The sequence below is a fragment of the Akebia trifoliata genome, chromosome 11 (genome assembly GCF_017979445.1).
Source record: "Akebia trifoliata isolate Shusen 1 chromosome 11, ASM1797944v1, whole genome shotgun sequence".
Taxonomy (NCBI): domain Eukaryota; kingdom Viridiplantae; phylum Streptophyta; class Magnoliopsida; order Ranunculales; family Lardizabalaceae; genus Akebia; species Akebia trifoliata.
The window spans coordinates 4483562-4508951 of NC_141385.1; the positions used below are offsets into that span (position 1 = coordinate 4483562).

General features: G+C 33.7%; 2 protein-coding genes across 2 annotated transcripts; both read left to right on the plus strand.

Moving 5' to 3' along the window:
* Nucleotides 1-11982: 11982 nt before the first annotated feature.
* Nucleotides 11983-18777, plus strand: LOC147390473 (GDSL-like Lipase/Acylhydrolase superfamily protein). The gene is made up of 5 exons (XM_086460028.1): nt 11983-12216; nt 12330-12460; nt 14163-14396; nt 17797-18067; nt 18543-18777. Exons 1-5 carry the CDS (start codon nt 12024-12026, stop codon nt 18734-18736), a joined length of 1023 nt encoding a protein of 340 aa, XP_086316154.1. The 5' UTR covers nt 11983-12023; the 3' UTR covers nt 18737-18777.
* A 3214-nt stretch (nt 18778-21991) lies between these two features.
* Nucleotides 21992-24777, plus strand: LOC147390474 (basic leucine zipper 34-like). Its single transcript, XM_086417142.1, has 4 exons — nt 21992-22987; nt 23150-23240; nt 23346-23472; nt 24250-24777. Exons 1-4 carry the CDS (start codon nt 22515-22517, stop codon nt 24378-24380), a joined length of 822 nt encoding a protein of 273 aa, XP_086273268.1. The 5' UTR covers nt 21992-22514; the 3' UTR covers nt 24381-24777.
* The last annotated feature ends 613 nt before the right edge of the window (nt 24778-25390 follow it).

The window sequence follows — 25390 nt, forward strand, 5'->3', positions numbered from 1 at the left end:
TTTATTTCACAACCCTACTTTTTTATTATCAATATTTGGATTACCTCCTTAGGCAAGCCATGTGAAAATTTTGAAACGGGTTGCCCGCTTCAAAGTTTTTTCCAGGCTCGAATACCTTGGTTCCAAAAAATTTAGAGCACCTGAATGATGTCGATCTAGGTAAGATTTTTCAATTATCTGATGATGATGACATTATAATTTATAAAAATAAAAATAAAAATAAATCTAATGGTTACAAATCAGTAATTGAGCAGATCTCTTCTCTATGCAGGTTTGCCAAGGGTGGAGTAAACATGGTTGGGCCAAGCATTGGTGGACAAAACATTCGTGGGAGCCATCACCCCAATGACTCCAATCTAGGTATGATTATTCAATCCTTGGGCTTGATGGTGCGCGCGCACACACACACACACACAAATGAGCTGAATGAGGATCATCTTTTTTTTCTTGGGTCCACTGTCTGATGAATATCACTCGTATCTCAAGAAAAATAACAGTTTTTGGTTTTTTCCACACTCGATTACGACTTCGAGTGTTATGTCAGGCTATTTTAGATATGTAACCATTTTCACATTTGGACCTAAAGCCCACCCTCCCATCTACCCATATGGATCTAAAGCCCATTATAAAAATAAAAGAATCTTATCTAATGGCTATAAATCACTAATGGAGCTGATCTTTTATTTATGCAGATTTACCAAGGATGGACCAATCATTCATGGGTGTGCCAAGCATTGGTGGACCAAATATTCATGGGAGCAAGCAGCCAAACTTCGCCAATCAAGGTATGATTATTCAGTCCTTGGGCTAGATGGTCCACACAAAACAATATATATGAGTAGCAATTTTTTTGCTTTTGGTCCATGTGACAATGAATGTCAGCTCACAATTTGGTGGACCAACACACTAAAAATTAACTTGATTAGAGATTTTTTCCTACTTAATGGGCTAGGATTTTTTTGGATGGGCCTTCTAAATAGGCGTGTGGGTTGGTTGCAAGCCAGCCATGAAAATTTTCACAATCCAACAGCTTGAATCAACCAATCAAGTTTTTTTTTTTTTTTTGGGTATAGGTCATGGTTTCAAAACTTGTCCAGACTGAGACATATCTTCTGAGTCGTCTTGGTATCACCCAACAACGAGACGGGCGGACAAGTCAATGTATTAGACAAGATTTAAAACCCACATTCATTTTTCTCATTGTTGAATGAGACGTCTCAAATGTATCAGAAAACTTGTCGAAGATGACTCGGTCTCTTTCATGGACAAGACGAGACATCAAAACGATTTTTAAAACCATGGTATAGGTTCATGCATAGAGAGATGAATATTGATGATAGGTGGGACTAGAAGAAGAAGAATGTGCAACATGGGAAAATTTTGGTGACCTGTGAATAAGGTTCCTCTATTAATAAGAACTAGAAGGTGGCATGTGCAAACGCACATTTATCTAAAGGGCATATTTGTAATTTAAAAATTAATTAAAGGGTGATTTTGAAGATTACATAAATATTTTTGTAATTTCGAAAACTAACCAAGGTGGTGTTGGGACATGCAATTGTAGTTTTCTTGGTTTATGACCAAAATGACTCCGATTATATTAAGTTTAAATGTTTAGGTAGGGGGGGGGGGTGCAGTTTTAGAATCTAAATTTTGTTGTCCAACCACTTTCTACTCTACCTTCTCTCATTATAATAGCAATGATTAGAATTCTTAGTAGGAGATTAAACAAACAAAAAGAAAAAGAATAAAAAAAAAAGCTTTTTCTCCTACCATAAAACAAACTCTTCTTCATGCTGAGAGGGCTACTTTTGTGGCCCTACCCACCGATATGGACATAAAACCATTTATAAAAAATTAACAATGACCAATCAATGGCTAGAAATCACTAATTGAGCTGATCTTATCTTTGCAGATTTACAAAGGGTGGACCAAGCTTCCATGGGTGGGCCAGACGTTCGTGGAGCACCAATCAAGGTAAGATTATTCAACCCCTGTTAGATGGTCCACACCCCAGAAAATTATCTGAAATTGCAGTATTTTTCACCTTTGGGACCCACGGACTGATGAATGTTGGCCCACAATTTGGTGGTCTTACGCAACAAGAACTGACTTTGTTGTGCGAAGTGTAACAAGAGTAAAGATAAAAACAAAACAAACTACAAAATTCACGTGATTCAACAAATTACCTACCTCCAGAGAGGAGAAGGTGAAAAATCCACTATCAACAATAAAGATTACATACTCCTTGTCCACAACCACAAGGAATCCCATAGGGCAAAAACATAAAGAAATCTTACTCGAAAATACAATATATACAACAAAAAAATTGTTTCAAAGGTGCTGCCCCCAAACCCACTCCGCATCGGGAAAGATCTCTTGTGATACTACCTTGCCTCTTGAAGTCCAACCCCAATAAGAATACTAGACATCTCACAACAAACTTTATTAGTGATTTCTATTGAATGGGTTACAAAATTATTTTTATTGATAAGCTCTATAAATAGGCTTGTAGGTGGGTTCCAAGCATATTATGAAAAATTCTCAAATCCAATTAGCTAGAATCAACCAATCGAGCAGAAATGGAGTGTTAATCATTGATTTTCAGTGGGCCTACAAGATTGTGCCACATGTTAAAAATCCGGGCCTTCGGAACGAATCCTTTTCCTCCATTTAGAAGCATTAGAATTCATATTAGGAGATGGAAAATGTTTTACTCCATTAGTAAAACAAAAACTCCTTACATGTAGATAGGGGTTGTTATGTGCATAAATTTGTTAATTTTTTTAGATTCAAAGCTTTAATCACATTTTCTCCTTCTCTTTTCAATGTTTGTAGATCAATACAGCCAGATGAATGGAAATGACAACAGAAAATTATGGGACAAAGGAATGTGATCGTTGCTCACAAAAGACAACTATGCAACTGATGAAATCTTATGATTTGCGGATGGGCAATCATGCATGAAATTAAGTAGCATTGTTTTAGTATTTTATTATGCAAATATCAAGTTTGATACTCTTGAAACATTTTTGGAGATTCGATACAGGTATTAATTCACAAAACTTACAATTTAATTTCCTATCCTAAATTGTTGGGACATTCAAACAGTTAAAATTCTTGTGTTGTAAGATTATAAAATATAGATAAAAAAGAAGGTGAAATAAAATACCCAAAAATAAGTAACTTATAAATACCGATCGGATGTAATTCTAGATTAGAACAAAGCGAGGCTTGTATTTGATATTGTAGCCTTAAGACAAATTCCGTCCCCATAATGTGCTGACAGTCTCTCTTCACATGTGTACAAGAAAACACTCCAAGTGTACACGTACAAAAAACTTGTATTGTGATTGTATTTTGAAGGACACAAAAAATCTCAAGAAAAACAAAGGACACGAAGCAAAAAAAACTCGAAAAATTTGATGAAGCAAACTAGGGAATAGATGAGAATTTACAGAGTTAGAACCAAGACTACCATGATTGGTGAAAATGTCCATTTGAAGTGGCTATTCGAAAACACACCCATGTCTATAGAAAACTCCCTTTGGTTGTGACTATTTCGATTGCATCCCTCTGCATGCCTTGACCGCGAATATGCGCCTGGTTAATTGATTTATGGAGTATGGGGACCAAATTATGGACTTACATATATCTCACCTACATTCATTGCACAATGTGAGAGGTTCCATATAAGAGTTACATTATTTCTTTATTTCTATTTGATGTGGGACTAAAGACATTTACAATACCACTTCCACCATCTTTTGAGATAAATCCCATATTTCTCCAACACAAAAAAATTTATTCTCTAAATTGGGCATGATGGAAACATGATTCCTTATGTCGACCTCAGTAATTAGGATAAGATACATAAGGGAGCAGTGATTGTTATGGTCATGACCAACTTTGTGTTATTTGACAGATTTGTAAGTTTTAAATTAAGTTTATATGTTTATACATAATAATATAACTTAACATCCATGTTACTAAAGCATCTAAACTTATTTCTAAAAATACTAAAATTATATTTATGAAAACAAGATACACCCCATGAATCCTCGCAGTAAACACAGACAATGTCAACATGCAGGGTTTGAAGTAACGCTTGCCACAATGGGAAGCTATTCTAGAGGAAAGAGGAAATTTTGAAACAAAAACAATGATGGGCGTTTGGTTTCGGTTATTAGATTCTCAAGATCAGACTATTGATAATGATTTCTAGACCCGAGAATGTTGTTTGGATATAGTACGGTTATGAATTATGATATAAGAGCATAAAAACCTGTAATTTCAGCCTAAAAATGCAAGAAATTTTTTTAATATCCAAAATAGAGATTTTATCTGATCTCTAATCATGGGATAACCATTTATATATCCCATATCTTTTATAACAAAGAAATCTCCAACCTAGGAGGAAATATTGTGAATCAAACTTAGGGTTTTCATATAATACGGTAGCTCTACATTTTAAAATTTGATATATTTACATAATTATGATTAATCAATAACAATTATGAATCATACGCATATGCCAACTAGCTTAATTCTAGTCCTTATGTTCAATTTTTGTGAGAGAGTACTGATTTTCTAACTAAAAAGTCTTCGCTCGGCTGATGTGGCATGGTCTTAGAACCATAGATCTTTTTTCTCAGGATACACAACTAATCAAGTGAAGACTTTCTAATTAGAAAATCATTATTCTTAAAAATAAATTTATATAATTAAAATTAAGCATATTTGGATGAGAATTATACCTATCCTCTTTTATGTTATTTATTTGTCCGTGCCAACTAAGTTAGTTGGTAAAGTTTATTGGATTAACAATAATGTTATGCTTTTGCGATTCAACCTGACAGGGTGACTCAAATGACATGTACCCTGCAAGTATCGTAGATTTTTTCTCGGGATATACAATTACACATTCTCATAAAACATGTGTAATTATATATCTCGAGAAAAAAAAATCCACGATTCTTCCACCTGCCACGTTAGTGCTGTCAGGTTGAGTTATTAAATCAGCACTCTTAACAATATCACATACCCAAGTTCTAATTTCTAAGCACAGACACTGACACATACATTGATCTCATTAAAAATCGGTTTATAAATAATAAAAATATAAATAAATTACGTTTTTAGTTCAAAAATGAACTTGGTGGCCGTTCCCTTTATAAATTCGTGCGGTCAACTGGTCGAAACTCTCTTCCTTATATTTAATGATTTAATTTTATTAAGTCCAACCTAAATGAGAGAAAAAAAAAAAATCGTTGAATAATCTGCCGCTGAAGATAGAATGGGAATGGGGCCTCCAACGAATCCAGACAAAGAACGTTGGATTGGCGTCGTCCGCAAGAAAAAAAAAATGGAAGATCTCATCCATGAGGTCACTCTGCCCAGGTCACCCAACAACTTGGTTCCCTGAATCTATCACCAAAGTGAACGATTAACTGAATGCCCATTAGATTCATAATAAACTACAATAATGCCCTTAATGGTCATTGTTTTGGTAGTGACAAAGTTCTCCCCATATTTTAAAAACGAACACATATAAGACAAAATAATTCGGCTATGATGTGAGTAGTCCTTATTAATTTATGGGGTGCTTTTATAATTACCCTTCTTTCAATCAGGGATTTAATCCCAGACTTATTGACATTTGACAAAGCTTTAAAATTTTATTTTTATATTTTTTTAATAAATTTTTTTGTAATTGTGTTTAATATTATGTTAAGTAACAATATATTATTATTTTTTCTCAATTATTTTTTCTTCAAAATTTTCCCTTGCTGAACTTTCTCAAGTATCACACGTGTTATGAACATAGTTTTAAAACTCAAGTGTTCGATCTTGTCTGGTTCTCAACGAATACCGAGTTGACTTGCCCGAGTCATTTCTTGTAGGATGAGATAAATCATTTAACTCCATTTAAAATTATATATATAAATATATTTACATTGTTTTTATAAAAATATATTGGATTAGAAGATACTTAATAACAAGATCATATTTTATTAAAAAGATAAACATTTAAGTCATTAAACAAATAATCATTTTAACAGAAATTAGAAAAATGTAGTTGACTCAGATGAATTTTGTTAACTTGATTGATATATAGAAAATATTAAGTAAGTCATATTGAATCTTGAAAGAGTCAATGTGAAGGATGATTCACATATAAAATTCTACTAATTCACAAACTATATTAAGATGATTCGAACGACCAGATCCTAATTAATTGATTAACAAGCACATCAACATTTTATCAACACCAACACTACAGTGACACAAATGACATGGTGGCGGGTACATAACCATAAATGCTTTATTATTCGTGAAAAAACATATATGATTATGCGCACGCTACCATGTCATTGTGTCACCGTGTTCCTGTTTGTGTTGGGGTCACCCCAACACGACTCTTACCAAGTATAATTACGTGAACACACTCTATAGAATGAAGGGTATTTTTGAAATATTATAGAAAACTTAGGTCAAAGTGGTGGAGCAGTCAACGGATAATTGAAAATTTTGGTCTTCAGTCTTCAGCCATGTTTCCTCTCACCTTCGTTTCTTACGTGCACCCAAAACTGCTCCCTCTATTCTCTACTACAATTCTCATAAATACGACCACCAAACCACCTTATGCAAAGCTCATAGTGACCATGTTTCCTTCGTTGCAAGGCTCATCGACCTTGAGGGAACTCCATGAAACTAATGAACTACCTCTCAATGAGAATGACTCACAGGACATGGTCCTATATGATGTCCTACAAGAAGCCATGAGCATCAACAACTCATTTTCTTCCTTGAGAGATCCAATTCGACATCGAAAAGGTCCAGAGCCAACACGACAAATTCGAAAGAAGCATTATATAGGTGTTAGATACCGTCCTTGGGGTAAATATGCAGCCGAGATCCGTGACTCATCGCAACGACGTGGGGTACGTTTATGGCTTGGTACATTTGAGACGGCTGAAGAGGCTGCATTGGCATATGACAAGGCAGCATTTAGAATTCGAGGCACTAAAGCTGTACTCAACTTCCCTGCCACTTCGAGTGAAAGATTTGCGCCGAATTCGAATTTGGGAGAGTTGAATAAAGAGGGATTAAGGTCGATTGCAGGTTTTGGTGGGGCTTTGAAGATGAAAGACGACCAATTAATATGAATCAGACGGTTGTACGTTTGTGGAGTTGCAAGATTTGGGGACAGCCTACTTGGAGAAGTTGTTAGAGTTCTCAGAGGAGGAAAGTTTCTAGTTCTCCCATGGAAGAACAAATATTCAAATTTAATCTTTTTATGGGTATTGTTTTAGTGATTCAATATGTAAGAGCATCAATTGAGACTATAGTTTTTACTTATCTAGTCAGGCCAATATTTACTAAAAACACGTCTCCACAAAGTTGTAAGATCAATGAGAAATTTTTTAGAACCAGCCCATCTTTTTTATGGAATCAACTCAGCTCATCGACTTAGCCAAGTCGATTTAAAATACAAGTTGGATATACTCATATCTGACCCGAACCCGACCCATTTTAAGCATTACAAGAAAGTGATATATGACGTACAATCTTAAGGTCACTCCAACACGATTCTTTCATAATACAATTTTAGAGGCTTAATTTACAAAAAGGCTAAAGAATCATCATCATCATTACTTTATCCCAAACGTCTAGTTTGCAACGCTAAAATTAAGGGATTTTGTTATTACAGTAATCCAACCAGTTGTAGGTTGGAATCTAAATGTCCCCAAGTTTGATATAAGAATATAAATTAAATTAAATTCCGTGCAATGACCATGAATCAAAATAAAATTATTGACATTATATGTCACCTAAGTGGGATCTAGGAGCAAATGGGACTCTATTATCCTAGAATTCGATGGAAATATTTTTTGAATAATATTCTTTAAAATTTCTACAGCTATCTAAACATTATTAAAATTAGAGTCGTTCTAAATTGACTTTCTTGAACATTGCGTTCAACACTGAGCTGATGTGGTAATGTCAAGAGAACCATATAATGTTTCCCTTGAGATACAAGGAAACAAATCTATGATTTTCTGCACACTGCTACATCTGCATCATGTTGAACATAGTGTCTAAGGAAAAAATCTATGGTTCTCTACACATTGTAAAAATCATCAATCTCAAAATTTGAACATATATCATTGAGAATGATGATTCAAATTGTTGAGATCCAGGATTCAAAAGTTGATTTAAACAATTTAATTAATCAATTTTGACAATTTGAATCATCAATATCGTTGGTTTGTGTTGGCCATTTTAGAGTGTGAGGTGATATTAATAAAAAAAGACTTTTAGTAACTGGTTTGTAACATGAGATCAATCTCTCTCTCTCTCTCCCTTTTGGCTAACCCTTGTCTGTAAAAACTTAATGTTTTGACGAATATTTGCGATAGCAAATGTTTTGAAAATAATGGCATACCCTTGACCTTGGTATTACTAATAGACGAATGAAAATTGACTGGGCCTAAAAATCCATGATAATGGCATCAACATGGTCATCATCCACCTCATTATCATCTTCATCATCAAAGGCTAATTTAAAATAAAGGGCTTTTAGGTTATTTTTCATTTTTTTATGAGAGAAGACTGGAATCAAGGGTATATCATCTATGTTAAGACATCATGGCATTTCAAATATTCTCCAAAAGATTAAGCGGCAATGTCTTTTCTCCCCGAGTTCAATGTAATTTGAACAAGGCAAGGGACCTTGACACCCCGCCCCTCAAAGAGAATTCTGTAGAACTTCATGTACTTTTATTCTTTTTTCCTTTTGATGATCTTGATAGGCGAAACTCAAAAACATAAAAATGACCATCAATGCCAAGGTTATGGAAGGGTCATTCATGGAGGTATTCTTTGAAATATTGTGCACTTGAGGAAAATTGCACTCTTTTATCTCCAATTGTCTTCTAAAAAGTGTACAAATAGAAGTCTATTTCAAGGTAAATGGGACCACGTTTGAAGTACCAAAATTCAGTCAAAATCTCCTTTTAGAAGCTCCCAAGCTCCAAAAATTATGTTTATTTATTTTTCCAACCATTCTAAGAGTCAAGAACGAGAAGAAGATTAGAAAAAAGGAGAAAAGAAGATCAAGGTACAATAAACACTTTATTTTCTATTTTTTTGTATTTGTTATATCCTCAAGCCCCCTTTTACGGTTTTACCTTCTTCCCATCTTTATTTTATGCACTTTAAAGTTTCTTATAATGTAATGTGATTTTTTCTTTTCTTTTCAAAGGCAGAAGGTTGAAGTTATCTTTCCTTTCTAAGTGCACAATAAACTTACTTTAACGTATTTAGAACTCTTTGGAAATCAACATTTTAGGAAAAATATTAACATGGATTTAAAACAACTTAAAAATCAACATTTTAGAGAGACTAATCTTACTAGCTTCTAAGATTTCAAATCTTAGTAAAGGTCCTTGAGCTCACCTTGTGGCATCCAAAAGCATGAACTGATGCCATAAGTAGGGTTGGCAATGATCTGACTTTTATTCAAAATCTAATCCAAAAAAATAGGATTCGGATTTAAGTTTAAATTTTTTCGATCGGATTTGGATGCAAAAATAAATTTTCAGATCCCTAGTCCGAACCAATAAAAACCCGATCTGATATAAATTCTCATTTTTTTTATTATAAAATATCATATATAAACTACCGTTTTATCCCTATCTCTTTTGATTTTAGGGTTTGGATTTTTCCATCGTCCCCAACAAGACCACGAGGCATGGCATTCTCTTTCTCTTTCTCACGCGCACTCTTACTCGACTTGTCTATGTCGATCTCTCTCTCTCTCTCTCTCTCTCTCTCACACACACACACACACACACAACACATTATTTGTGAGTGTCTCAAATATTCAAGGATGCCCCTTTTCAATCTATTTGCAGTATTTTTATATGCAATTACTTCGATTTCTGGTGTGAAAAAGTTGATTGCCAACAAGACTCCATAAAAGTTGAAACTCCATAGTATATTTGTGAGTTATTCGCCTTCGATTTCTTCTGCCATGAAAGCTTCGATTTCTTCTGTCATGAAAGCTTCAATTTTAATCGGTTCGGATTTGGTTAAAATTTTCAATGATCCGATCTAGATTATGGATTAAAAAATTCAGATCGGTGTCGATTTATTATTGATCCGATACTGATCCAATCCATTGCCAGCCCTAACCATAGGATTGTAGAGGAAAAAAAATTCTATGAACTTTGGCGAAACTTTTTTTAATATAAAGTTATTTTCACCATTGAATTTCTATTTTAAATTTGAGGGATCGGTAGTGATCCGCTTTCAAAACCTTAGATTAAGCCCAACAATGAGTTGATTTTTTGAAATCTTTAGGGCTGTGGTGTTGGTATGCTAATGTGTTTTTACCGTATATAAATCATCTGGGCAAAACGACCCTTAGTGAGATTTAAAATAAAATTTTACAAAATTAGTAAAGAAAGTGTTTTTACGGTTTATAAATAATAAATCATCCGTTTGAAGCTAGTTTAAAAAAGGAAAATGCATTAGAGCATTGAGCGACATGTGTACCATATATCACTACGCATTACTATCGACATTTTGAGATAAAGAGATTCTTTTTTTGCACGTTCTTCAGTCAGTATCATAAAAGAAAATATGGAGGGACAGGATCCATTTGTTTTGTCATTGGTCAAGGGTACTTGTTCCATAATCACTCAACCAGATGAATAATGGCACGCACTTTTTAAATAACTGGATTTTGGGTCGGATCCTATCGATTCAAGTTTGAATTGATGGATACAAGCAAGTCAAATCTTAAATTATAGAACCGTGATAATATATATATATATAACTCGCCAAGTGACATACTCAATCGCCTTTCTAACGTGATTAGTTCATGAGTCTTAAATCTGTACGCCTAGGGATACATGATTGCATCTTCCCATAAAAAAATGTATCCTGAGAGAGTCATGTACAGATCTACGATTCCCAAACTTATTCACATCAGGGAGTCGATCGAGTGTGCCACCTGGCGAGTCATATTATCAGGACTCTATATCATAAATGCCTAATAAGATTTAAAAATAATAATTTTTTATATTATAAATTGAATTAGTAAATGATAAAATTATAAGGCCTTAATTATATAGTTAGAAACAAAAATCCTACCTTCCTTCAAGTTGGGTCGCGTGGAATTTTTTGGTTGTCTTCTTTAGTTTTCTCCTTTGTTTATTTTCAATTTAGGAAAAGAATAGTTTGAGTTAGAAAAAAAATTGCATACCACGAATTTGAGTTTTCAACTTTTATAATGTAATTTATTGGGATATTTACTAAAAAGTGATCAAGTTTTGATGAATTTAGGATTTTCATTTTTACTATTAAAATGTGAATGGTAACGAATTAGTTACTTCAAACCTGCAAAATTGTTACTTCAAAACATCCAAATTTGTTACTATTCACATTTTGATAATTAAAATGAACAATGAGCCGAAATCGTAAATTCTTCAAATTCAACTCACGAAATGGTAAGTCACCATAATTTATTTATGTTTTGTATGTATTATCTCAATGGGTCATGGTTGATATAGAATGATATGATAAGTTATCAAATAAAATCTTTAACAAAACCGAAATCCTAAGTGACCGATTCATAGTGGATCAGATTTCATGTTCAATCCGATCCATTGAGAGCCCTACTCTTTAGTTAGTTTTATATAAGTGAGAAGAGTTGGCTCACCAACCAATGGAACCAACCAGTAAAGTAAGGTAGACACTTAGATATCTGAATCCAAAGAATGGCCTAACTTACTTCCATCAAAATGTAGCCCTTTAATACATGGCCCCACTACATGGACAGCTCAAAATCCTATAAGAGTCATAGAAGTCTTCCAATTCATCCAACTTGCATTCCTCTTTTCCTCTTAATTATAGCCATTATGGGTTCTTTCTGCCCAAACACCCTCACCTTACTTCTCCTCCTCATGGTTGTAGTGTCTCTCCCTTCCCCTAGAGTTAAAGCTCAAACGATAATGAGCCAAACCAGTCCAAGTCGTTCGGTTTCGGCTATTTTGATTTTTGGCGACTCAACCGTCGACCCGGGTAACAATAACAACATACCTGAAGCCATTGTTAAGGCCAATTTTCCTCCATATGGGAAGGATCTACCAGACCATGTGCCGACCGGACGGTTTACGAATGGAAAGCTTGTAACGGACTTTATTGGTAAGCGTGATCTCTCTATCATTAATTTGCATGTAAAATGAACCGGAACGGTTCGAACACGGATTTTATGATTGGTTTTGGTTGATTTGTGATGTGTGGACTGTGGAGTGCAGCTTCGTACATGGGTGTGAAAGAGTACGTGCCGCCGTACTTGGACGATACGCTTAGCTTTGAAGATCTCCTGACTGGTGTCAGTTTCGCCTCCTCTGGTTCGGGATCTGACCCACTTACGGCACAAATGAGTGTCTCTCTCTCTCTTGATTTGAGCTATCCATCCATCTCTTAGAGATTGAATATCCCTTATCATTTAGTAGTCTAAAATCAATAATAATAAATAAGGCATGGGATAGTTGACTCATATGAAAACACAGAAAATCATGTCAATTAAAACGTATTCAACTGTTTAATTTATCCTAGGGATACATATCATATCTTTTATTTTTATTATTATTATTTATTTTTTTTTTTAATTTTTTTTTTGTTGTTTTAATGGTTGGGATTTTGTATTTTTCATGAATCACCTCATTGGCTGATATCAACTCAACATATAACATTTCACTATAGTGAATCTAATTTTTTAATTATTGCATCCCAATTACTAAAATTATGTATCACATCAAATCTGTTAGAATTAATTGAATTTTCCTAGGAAAGTAAAAGAATTCCCTCACGAATTATAAAAAGGGAAAAGTATTGCATAATTGACGTTGATGACACTTATCTCCTTCACTTCCTCAATGTTTATTGGGGCTTTATCATTTCTCATTCACTTTTTTTTTTTTAAATAGGATTGGGATGCTATAATTTTGTAAGATGATAAATATCTCATCGATCTATAATTTTTGTGGGGTCTACTTTATTATCTTTACTCTTTACTTTTTTTAAATTTATTATATTTTCTCTTTTATCCTTTTAATTCCTCTTATTATTTTTCATCATTTATTTCTTAATCTCAATTTTTTTAATAATAACATTTCAATTTTATTTTATTTTTTAACTTTTACCTCTTAACTCCGGAGAAGTTGCTTGTGTCGTAAACACATGCGAACTCTAGTTATTTATAATGATGAAATATGATTCATATTATAAGATAAACAAAAACAAGGTGCAATGATGTTTAAATATGCAGCTTGACAAGCAACAACAACCATAGCATGAACACAAGCACTTGAATTTTCTTGGTGATTGGATTAAATATTTTATTGAAATGTTGTATTTAATATTTGTGTCAAAATGAAACAAATAAAAAGTTTTTCTATTTAATATGTTTATAAAATTAAAAAGATAAAGAGAGCTTATATTGCGATGCCAACTTTTACTAGCAACACCTAAGATGTGCATTAGTTCTGGTGATATGCATATGAATTGAGGTGCTGTTAGCAGTTTGGCAATAGAATCTCTCTAAATAAATGGGGTAAAACACTTTTTTGGTGCGGATCTATTATATATCATCTCCCATAGAATTTACAAACTAAGCTAACTGACACCTTCACATATGATATACTAGATTGGATTTCCATGTGATTTAGCCCTAAAGCTCATTTGATCACATCATCAATAATTCAACCGAGTTGTTCCAAAATTCATTGGTACATTAAAAGTTTAATGGTCATATTTAATGTTTCTTTTTTGAAAAATAAAAAAATCACGATAAATTGATGTGATAGATTTGGCATGTGCACAGAATCATAGATCTTTTTCTTCAAGATATGCAAGGAAAAAGATCCATGGTTCTATGCACATGCCACACCAACCGCGTCATCATTATGTAAGTTCTAGCATGCCATTGTATCATTACTCAAAAAAAAAAAAAGTATTATTATTTAAAATATTAAAAATTATTTTTGAATATTTAACAAGTTTAATATAATAAAGCATAGAGGTGATTTGAGACTAGGTGGACATGTCGTTTACTAAATTTTTTTCTACTTGATTTAATCATTTAGGGGGCGATTTCAATGGAGACACAGATCGAATACTTCAAAGAGTACAAGAAAAAATTAGAACTGGTAATGGGGAAGGAGAGAATGGAAGATCACATTAGTAAAGCAGCATTTGTGATTAGTTCTGGAACAAACGACTTCGTGGTCAATTACTTTGGTCCTCCAATCCAACGGAAGAGATATAACCTCCTAGATTATCAACAATTCGTGATCCAAAATACCCTCGAGTCCCTGCAGGTTTGGTTCTTACTTGCATGAGATATTTAACTAGCTAGGCTGTGTTTGGTAATAAGTTTAATATTGCACTCTAGGATACTAGCTGGGACAAGTCATTACCATGTCTACACTTGTAAATAGGGCTGTCAATGGGTCCAATCAGGCCCCTAATCTGTTCCGATAACTTTGGATAGATTAAGGATTTAGATTCCAATAAGACTCTAATCTAATAAGATATCGGATTTATTCTAGATCTACCATGTCCTGGTCTGATAGGAATCCAACTTGATGAAAAATTGGAAATTATATGGATTATATTATATAGTTTGTATGAATATATAAAGTTTATTTAGATTTTGTATATCAAATTTATTTTGGTTCAATCCACACCCCTATTGGGTTGGTTCCGATTCCATTCGAATTGGTCCCAAATCAACCCTGACCTAAACCGGACCAGACCCGTTGACAACCCACCTATAAATATGTACAATGTGCCAAACACACATCTTGATGTCAGTCCATAAGTGGTTTGGATTAACTGACCAGACACAGTGAATTTTTTTCATACGTGGCACCATGTGCATGATACTGACTCAAGAGATGTAGCTTTTATTGTATATATGTTGTGGTAGTTAATCATTATACCTATTACTAAAAGAGAGTTGATCCTGTCGCATCAACTTCGCATCAACTCTTTTTTACGACACCCTCTTTAATGAAATTGAATATGGTGCACAGAGGTCAGAGCCCAGAGAGAACCATTCTTTTCTCGTCCCCAAGGTTTAATTACATCAAATTATAAATATTTTAAAGATAAAATTACTTAATGCACCCTGCAAAGGGACTTCTTTCTAAATTCTCCGTACTTTTAAAATACCCACAGTACCATTTTCTCTAATCTTTCAGGTTATGTTCGGATTGAGAGAAATAGAGATGAGAGGAGAGAAGAGAAGAGAAAATAAATGAGTTTCTCTGTATTTCTCTTGTTTGGATTGTTATGTGGGGAGAGAAGAGAAAAGAATTAAAAGAGGAGAGGAGAGAAAAAAAAAGGTGAATTTTCTTTCTTTGTATAAGTGGAGAAAAGATAGAAATGAAAGAAAAATCCCTTTAAAATATTTTATACTTTCAACATTACCCTAGATCTTTTTTTAAAGATATTTTAAAATTTTAAAATTATCCCAAATTCCCTTTTGTCAATCTAAACATGATGGAGAGAAAGTGAGTTTTTCTTCACTACTCTTTCCTTCTCTTCTCTTAATAAGTTTCTCTTCACTCTACTTCTCTCAATCCAAACATTTAACATATATAAATGTTTCACTTCAATTGGGATAAGGACCCATTTCAACGATTTTGATGGTGTACAAGGAATGGAGAATGATGTATTTATAATTTCAAACATATAGATATAATTTTTGATATATTTTATCAATTTGGGACAATAAATAACAAACGTTGAATGATATACTCAAAATGTGAAGATTTAGTCGAACATTTTTATTTGAATATCTATTTCATCAATATAGTATATACATTTTTGTAACTTTGGGAAGATCTGTCCAATTTTGATCTTGAAAAGATAAAAATATCAAAATCGTTGAGATTGAAGTTGAATTATCAACAATTAAATTGTCGATGTCAACAATTTTGATTTTCAAGTTCAAACTCTTGGTAGAACTTTTCAAAAGACTCAAAATACATATATAATAATGGTGAAATATAAACTTACATAAAATATATTTCAAGTGGATCTCTCTAGTGTTGAGCTCGAAAAATATGAAAAAACAATTGAAAATTTCGAGGTTGATGATTCAAGTATCGACCTCGATGATTTTAATTTTTATATGTTTCGAACTCGAAAATTGATAGATTTTTCTAAAATATTAAGATTCATATATAACAATGGCAAGACAGACACGAATCAAACATTAAACTCTTATTGGAATTGGAGTTTGATAATCTAATTGTACTTTAATGTTTGATCTGAGTATTCAATTCACCATTATTATATATGTATTTTTAGTATTTCGGAAAGATTTATTGACCATCAACTCAAAAAAGGAAAACTTTAGACTGCTAAGATCGATGATCAAACATCCACATAGATAATTTAAAATTTCCATTCTTTCATTTTTTTTCAAGCTTGATATTGTATAGAGCTTCTTGTAATACCCAAAATGCACCTATTTTATGGGCAAATGGACACTCGGACCAAAGTTAAAGAGTTTGTCATAAGTTTGAATCCTGAGTGTCTCTAATTCTCACCAAACCCAGGGTACCTCAAAAGTTACTCTAATGTATGTTAGGACTCAATTATACTCCACATTTTGAGGCCTAAAAAGGTACAAAATGAAAATCATTATCATCATAAAAAAAACAAAAGATTTTAATTGTATATCGATGTAAATTGTGGCATATTTATGTCCTATGTAACCCATTGAGGCTTGAATGATAAAAAATTTCAAAGAATATAGGGTTGCAGTTATTCTATTGCACACTCAAAATCTAAAGAAACATGTGGGACATATTTGGGAATTAGCGAGCATCCTCCCTCTACGACTTGGTCAACAAATTTAAGGTTCTCCAAGATCTCTTGCCGACATTGGCATTGTTCTTCCAACTTTGACATTTTAAAGAGTAATGATTTTCTAACACCCATCTCCCCCTTTGACACACGCCCCGTATGCCCCCATCATAGAATAGTAGATCAATTGCCTTAGGATACATATAACCATAAATCTTTTTCTTCTGTATCCCAAGGCAAATGATCCACAATTCTCTGATGGGGGTATGTGTTCAGAGGGGGGTGTCATATTATCATGACTCCTTTTCAAAATTGCCCATGGAATGCATTTTATTATCTTATTTTTAGTTTAAAAGTAGATATTTTGATTACTGTAAAAGTATTGATAAAATCCAAAAATCTCAATGGCAGATTCTTAAAAGTATCATTACTTTTTATAAAATATTTATCATACAGACACCAAAAAACATTTAGTTATTGTAATTAAAGACAAGATAATATATGCATTTCAAGGAAATTTAGATATTAAATATTCGTCTTTTATTGAAAAAAGTCTTTTGAAATGCTATAAAAACTTTTACAGAAGTATTAATAAAAAATTTCATATTTACAAAATGTCCTTATATAAATATCAAAATACCCTTAATTTTTTTCAACAAAAAAATAAAATAATTATATATATTATTAAAAATGAAATATTAGAGGATGCTAACTTCTTAGTGAAGCATTGGACATTAATGATATCTAACCATTGACTTGAATATTTGGTATTGTTGGCTATATTTGCAGGCCCATGGGTTGGTAACAAGCCCGTTATAAGAATACTTTCCAATATTGCAATACTAGTTCTAAATTTTTTTTTCTCCACCCATCAAACTAAATTCCCATATACAATCACAGGATTTGTGGGACCTTGGAGCTCGAAGAATTGGAATTGTTGGGCTTCCACCGATAGGTTGCTTACCGATTGTCATCACCTTACATTCACAGAATGGTATTTTGCAACGAGACTGTGTAGATACCTATTTAATGGTGGCGCAAGAGTTCAATCAAAATCTCAAGGACGAGTTGGGATCCTTGCAGAAGAGCTTAGCAAAAAATGAGGGTCAAATTGTTTACGCTGACATATACCAACCCCTGATGGATATAATCCAAAGCCCAAACAAGTTCGGTGAGTCTCATAAACTAATTACATTTTGCCGAATTGGATAATAAGACGCGTCAAGCTCGTAATATGAGAATACTTACTGTTAATGGGTTGGGTTTGAGCCAAAAGATTTCGGTCTGTAACCTGGCTAAACAATCTTGGCTCTTTTTGCTTGGAAAAAAGGCAAATCACGACCCATTTTGTATTTAGAGTTCAGACCCAACATATAGTGGCATAGTGCCTATAAAGTCAGTCCAAGCCCAGGTATGCCTTGTGTTAGACCCATAGCTCCGTTGGTCTGACGTACTGCAAAGCAACTTGGAGGTCGTGGGTTCAAGTCCAGCCAAAAGTCAATCAATTATAAAACATGATTTTGTTGAATTTCTTGATGGTTGTCAAGCTTCTATGTACATTAGTCTAATAAGGAGATAAACACATACAAATGTACTTTTAAAACAAGAGTTCAAGCAAATAGTACATTTTTTTTTGGTCACCACAGGTTTTGATGAAGGGAGGAGTGGATGCTGTGGTTCGGGGCTACTTGAAGCAGGATACTTATGCAATCACAAGTCGTTGGTTTGTCCTGATGCATCCAAGTATGTTTTTTGGGATTCAGTCCACCCAACCGAGAAGACATACTACACGATCTTCGTTGACCTCCACGACACCATTGATCTCTTGGTGAAGATATAGATGAATACCTTCTTCTCCTATTTCCATGTTTTCCATGTTACACCTGATTGAATGATCCCATGTATCTGATTATTTAAAGTGTTTTTATTCTCACATAGATAGATGTGTTTTCTTCGAGATACAAGAAAAATGTATTTATGGACATGCACGCACCACCATATCAAAGTGTCCCCTGCTGAGGTCACTCCAGCACGGCTCTAAATAAAATCTCCCTTAACCTTGATACCAAAACAAATACTTGATAAAATAAGGGAATTTTTTTTAAAAATAAAAATACAACAGACAGGGTCTGCCAGAAAAATCTCTTCTAAGAAAAAATTGGTGTTGTAACAAATATTGTCTTGAATTATTATAAAACTTGGTGTGGCAACATAAATTCTCTTTATATATAAGAGAGTTGTTGTTGGCACCCCAACCTTTACTTATAACACACCATTTAAGTTGGGGGTGAACCTCCATTTTGTGTGCTGAAAATTACAAAATTCTGAGTTTAGAACACTGTTCATTTTAATTCCCAAAACTTGTATTCATCATTTTTATAAGCTACGAATTATTTGTAGATATACTAACGAATTCATTGATTATAAAAGTGATGAGTTCACTCAAATGCATGTTTTGGGGATTAAAATGTACAGTGTACCGAAATCGGAATTTGAACATTAGTTGTGCACATTTTGGGAAAAGTCCCTTTAGTTAGCTTAACTCATTTGGATGGGGGTATGGTTAATGTTTTGTATATTTTCGTCACAACACTCCATTCATATCGTCATCTTCATTGCAACTAGAAACATATGATAAGTTTATTCAAAACCATTTGGTAATGAATGGAGAAGCCCAAGAGCTTATAAGGCGAGAGACCAAGCAATGAGTGTCTGATGTGGGACTAAACTCAACACGCCCTAGTATACCATGATTAGTTTGGGGGTCCAACTCAAAACCAATTAATTGACAATAAGTGGAGAGGCTATGAGCTTATAAGGAGAGAGACAAAACAATGAACGTCCCATGTAGGATTAAACTCAATAACATCTTCTTCCCTCTTGTTCTTCCTCTCAAAGAAATAAATCAGATGCAGATAGAGATGGAGATGAATAGATCTTTTACTTCTTCAAAAACCCAAAAGTAGTCCATCTTTTCTAAAATTGAAAAATCAATATTTTCTTCAAAATCCCTATTGGTTCTTGAAGTTTGAAGGTTGAACAGGATAAGATCTCAAGCTTGAATAAAAGGGTAAAAATTCTTAAGGTAACTCTTGAATGCTGAACCATTTTTGGAGAGAAGCTGAAGGGGTTTTTGGTCAACCATGAAGCGGTGGAGAAGAGACCTAGGCTTGGGTCTAATGGATGTCTATATCACTAATTGGTGTGGTAAACATAATGGTGTGCAATAAGTAAAATTTGAGGGACAATAATATTTAATTGGGGTGTTATAAATAATTTAAGAAATTAGATATTCACCCTTACTTATTCTTTAAGGAATTTTCCCAAAATGTGCACCACTTATGTCCTAATTTTTGTTTTAGTATAATATACATTTTAATTCTGAAAGCATGTATTTCAAGTGAATTCATCACTTTTATAATCAATGAATTCACTGGTATATCCTCAAATTCGTAGATATTAAAAGTGACGAACTCATGAGTTCGTAGGTTAGAAAAAAGAAGAATTCATGTTTTGAGAATTAAAATGAGTGTGTAACTTCACCCTATTCTAAACAACTATGTTTTTTATTTTTAATTGGGATGTAATAAGCAAAAGTTAGGGTGCCAATAGCAGCTCTCAAGATTTTTCCCTTGTGCAGAAATACACAATGGAGATTCACCCATGTGCACAGGATCTATTTTCTCCATGTTGATGTTACACGTCATAAACTAACTTCATATGTTAGGTAACAAATACTATTAAAAGAAGTTTTTAATTGAACTTTTTTATACGACGTTTTGCTCCTTTTCTCTAATCATTCTTAGTGTCCCCTAAATCATCCATTAATAAATAACACAAAGTCTTCTTTAATTTGAGATGATTGAAGGTACCAAGCAATAAAGGAAGGAAAGAAAGCTACATAGTCTGCTATACCCCCATGTGGCTATGATTTGGGGACAAAGCAAAGAATGGTGGGGGCATGCAAAGAGTTCACATGGGTGGACATGATTCGATCTAACCCTCTTTCTTTCACAGCTCATCCCACAAATCCCACGAACCTACACCTCCCATTATATAAAGGGTTATCTTCCATGTATCTCTAATACAATCAAAAGAGATTATATATACACTATGGATTAATCGAATGGTCTACATGACATGTACAAATCAATATGGAGATCAACTCTTGTGTGATAATCATCATCAAAGTTTTGTTATAAAAATTTGGGCCCATTCGAACTAATTACGTTTTTCTATTCAATATTGTCTAAAGTTACATATTTTGGTATCACAAGTGTCGTGATGCCCACTCTTACCATCTCAATTGAAGTATCTTTATTTCTACATATAAAAGAAATCAAGGACCATGATAATTGTTATAAAACTCTCTTCCACTAATTCAAATATCTTAATATTTTCCCTTATATTAAACAGAATGCATGTGCAAATGAGACGTGGTTTGTACACGGTTGACATGACAAGAGCACAAATTCATAGATTTTTTTCTTCGGGATATACAAGGAAAAAGATCTACAGTTCTGTACCATTGCCACATCAACTGCGTACAAACCGTATATGATTTAGCGCATGCATTCAACATTAGTCATGAATAAATGAAGGAAAATGTTGGAATGACATAGGCTATTTACTGCGACTCTCACAAGTTTGATGTGAGATGTGCACATAATCATAGATGTATTTCCTCGCGATATGAGTAAAAATCATCTACAATTATATATGCATGTTCATGTCAGATTTGTGAGAATCACAGTAAATCTTGTGTCACCCCAACACGACTCATAAATGAAACAAGATTCATCTTAAGAAAAATGTAGTTTGACTATGTACGTTCAAAATCCCATTTGATAAAATCCCTTAAAAAATGGGCTTTCTTAAAAGTTAAAAAATCAATCAAAAGATCTAGTGGTGACCGTTTTATCGATCAAACGGTTTAAAATCATTCAGATATAAATTTAGTATATAGTTGAATTATATAGAAAAATATTCAAGTAAGTTACTTATTAGATTATTATAAGCTCCCTCCAGAAGACGGTCAGGTCGGCACGTGGCCACTGATTCCGCCAGTTATTAAACTACTGCGACTTTCCAGTGAAACCGTTGAGACCCAACCCACCTCCAGCTGTTGCTAGCTGTACCATTTTCTCATGTGACCCTCTCTCCAAAAACATCTGGGCCTCTCTCTCACTCTGTGTGCGAGAGAGAGAGAGAGAGAGATGTTGGGGCTCTCATTACTTTTAAACATTTCTTGTGTTTGAGAGTATAAGATTGTTAGAGTTGTTGTTTGGTTGTTTGGTTTATTTAATTCTCTTTCTATCCATCTCTCTTTGTATTTCACATTGTCTTATTTGGATAGATAGAAACTCAATTATACCTCCCTTGATCCTGAAATTAAGATCTTCTGAGTTTGAGAGTATAAGATTTGTTAGGTTTATTTAATTCTCTTTGTATGTATATCTTCACATTTTGTTATTTTAACAAATAGAATGGCTAAATTAACTCCCAAAATCCTTATAAAATTTATGGGTTTGAGAGAATAAGTTTTTTTTTTGACCTTGTTGTTTGGTTTATCTAATTCTCTTTATATCACTTCATATTCTGTTATTTGGATAGATAGAATGGGCCAATTACCTCCCAAAATCCCAAACATGAATCCAAATTGGTCTAATTTTCCTCACCAGAGGATACCTTCAATGGGGAATTTGACACCAAATATCACCCAACAAGCTTCATGGGTTGATGAATTCCTTGATTTCTCCTCGGCGAAGCGCAATGCACATCGAAGATCAGCCAGCGATTCAATCACCTTCCTTGAAGCTCCTATGGTCCAAGAAGGTCAGAGCTCTTTGGCCCAATTAAGACGTAGTAACAACCGATTTGATCGGATGGATGACGAGCAACTCATGTCTATGTTCTCGGATGATCCCTCTACACCGTCGGATCACAATAGCATTAATGAAGAAAAGACAACACTGTCGGATCATCAGCTGAAAAATGAATCAGGGGAGGTACAGAGCTCATGTAAGGCCGACCTCCCTCCACCTTGTACAGCTGGTGGCGACCCAATTATCGATCCCAAGAGGGTAAAGAGGTAAAAATTCATCGAAATTTAGATTGAATTGTGCTTTGTTAGTACTTAATTATCATTTGATCTTGTATTAGGATCCGAAGCTTGTCAAGAGGTAATAGTTCATCGAAATTGAGATTGAATTACGCATTATTAGTACTTAATTATTGTTCCATTTTGAAATAGGATCTTGGCAAACCGACAATCCGCTCAGAGGTCCAGAGTAAGGAAGCTACAATATATATCTGAGCTCGAACGGAGTGTAACCACATTACAGGTATAAAATTGATTGAAAATTATATTTTCTTTAGTGATTTCGCAAATTATTGTTGTTTCGAGTCTTATATGTACTTGTTTGACTTCTTATTAACATAAAATAAAGTCTGAAGTATCGGCATTGTCACCAAGAGTTGCATTTTTAGATCATCAACGTTTGGCTCTTAACTTTGACAACAGTGCTCTTAAGCAGAGAATTGCTGCGCTTGCTCAAGATAAGATTTTCAAAGATGGTATGTGCATATGTATTCTACCGAATATGATCGATAATTCTTACTGGGTTCATTTACTTTGTATCTAGAATTGTAAAATCTTGAAAACCTATATCTGTTGTGATAGTTTTTAGATTGATTTGTTAATATATTCTTGCAACAACTTCCTTAATTGATAAAAGAATCGTGATAATCTGACTTACCCACGTGGCATACTCAATTTACACCTTTGACGTGACATGTTTAGGGATTGTAGATCTGTAAGCCTCGGGATACACAACTACACTATTCCATAAAAAGTGTATCCTGAGGGAATTGTGTATCCAAGGAGTGCAGGTCTATGGTTCCTGAACATGTCACGTCAGGGATGTTGATTGAGTATGTCACGTGGGTAAGTCAGATCATCACGACTCTTCATAAAACCTTTTAAATCTAAGTTCGACTCAATTTGACTCTAGTCAACTTGGACCATTCAAATTAACATACATTAAATTTTATGAATATTTTGAAATTTAGAATGATTCAATTATATTTAAGTTTTTGTTTTCTATCAAAGATCAATAAATATAACGTATGACTCGAGGAGTTAAATATTAATCTTATTTGGTAAATTCCAAGTTGGATAAGAAATTTGTACATATCCTTGAGAAAAATGTTTTTAAAAGTAATGTGGTTTAAAGTAGGAAAAATGTTTAGAAAAAAAATGAAAAAACGGGGAGGAGGGCTTTTCTTGCATAAGCCAATATGTTTATTAAGGGTTATAACCTAATTAAGGCATCATGTTTTGCATACATGCAGCTCACCAAGAAGCATTGAAGAAGGAAGTAGAGAGATTAAGGCAAGTTTATCACCAACAAAATCTCAATAAGATGGGCAACACATCCACTAATACCCAAGGCTGTACGGACAAGGAGCAGATTCTCTACTGATATTATGAAGTATACTAACTTGTACATAAAGTGATATCCATCCTCCCCCCACCCATCTTTACATGTGCAGTTGGCCCTACCAGGCTGGAGGATAAGGAAAGTACACGTGGCATTTGATATCAGTGATGATTGGGTGGTGGGAAAATTCTTTAACTCCTAGTCTAGGGTCAGCATGTTTTTTTTTTTTTTCTTCTAATTTTCTCTTTTTATTTGTTTATTTATGATGTTTAAATTATTTTGAGGAGCAAAAGATGTGGTTTGTGGGGTTGTCTTGGGATGTATGAAAGGTTGAGTTGTCAGTGGAGGCATGGGAGTGTGTTTTATGTCTTGTTGTTGTACCTTATGTGTGTTTTTCTTTTTTTGCTTGGGAAGTAATAATGATACATATCTTTGTTTCTTCTCAAAAGTAGAAAAAGGAGAAATGGAGGGAGAGAAATCAAACTGAACTAATAGCAAAAACTCCAAAATTTGTACACGGAGATGTTTATAAAATTCTTTTCAAAAACCAAACTAGAGGAAAAGAAATTAAGCTGAAGTAATAGGATCTTGGTGAAGGTCTTTGGCATGGTTTTAAAACTCGTTTTGACATCTCGTCTCGTTCATGAACGGGACCGAGTTGTTGTTTCAAACGAATTTTTTGATACGTTTGAGTCGTCTCATTCAATAATAAGAAAAATGAATTGTGATTTTAAATCTCCTCTGATATATTTGACTTGTCTATACATCTCGTTGGTGGACGATACTAAGACGTATTGGACGAGTTGTTTCGGAGTTAGACGAGATTTAGAACCATGGTCTCTATCAAGGAGTAATAATGACAATGGCAATAGATGTCTTTATTCCAACTCTTCATTGTATTAGATTATAGAACAGTATTGGATAAATGTAGATGAGATATACCGAGTCACTTTTGATTTATTCCATTAAATGGGAAGATTGTATCTCATGATCTGGTAATATTTAAGTTTTTCTAAATAATAAATATTTAATTCTTCCTAGCTAAGTATCCT

What these genes read in the sequence shown, in the direction of transcription:
- LOC147390473 (XM_086460028.1), top strand. Translation starts at nt 12,024, where the DNA reads ATGAGCCAAACCAGTCCAAGTCGTTCGGTTTCGGCTATTTTGATTTTT. An exon ending in GCTTGTAACGGACTTTATTG is followed by an intron (nt 12,217 to 12,329) that starts GTAAGCGTGATC and finishes TGTGGAGTGCAG; the next exon opens with CTTCGTACATGGGTGTGAAA. An exon ending in CCAAAGCCCAAACAAGTTCG is followed by an intron (nt 18,068 to 18,542) that starts GTGAGTCTCATA and finishes TGGTCACCACAG; the next exon opens with GTTTTGATGAAGGGAGGAGT.
- LOC147390474 (XM_086417142.1), top strand. Translation starts at nt 22,515, where the DNA reads ATGGGCCAATTACCTCCCAAAATCCCAAACATGAATCCAAATTGGTCT. An exon ending in GGAGTGTAACCACATTACAG is followed by an intron (nt 23,241 to 23,345) that starts GTATAAAATTGA and finishes CATAAAATAAAG; the next exon opens with TCTGAAGTATCGGCATTGTC. An exon ending in AGATAAGATTTTCAAAGATG is followed by an intron (nt 23,473 to 24,249) that starts GTATGTGCATAT and finishes GCATACATGCAG; the next exon opens with CTCACCAAGAAGCATTGAAG.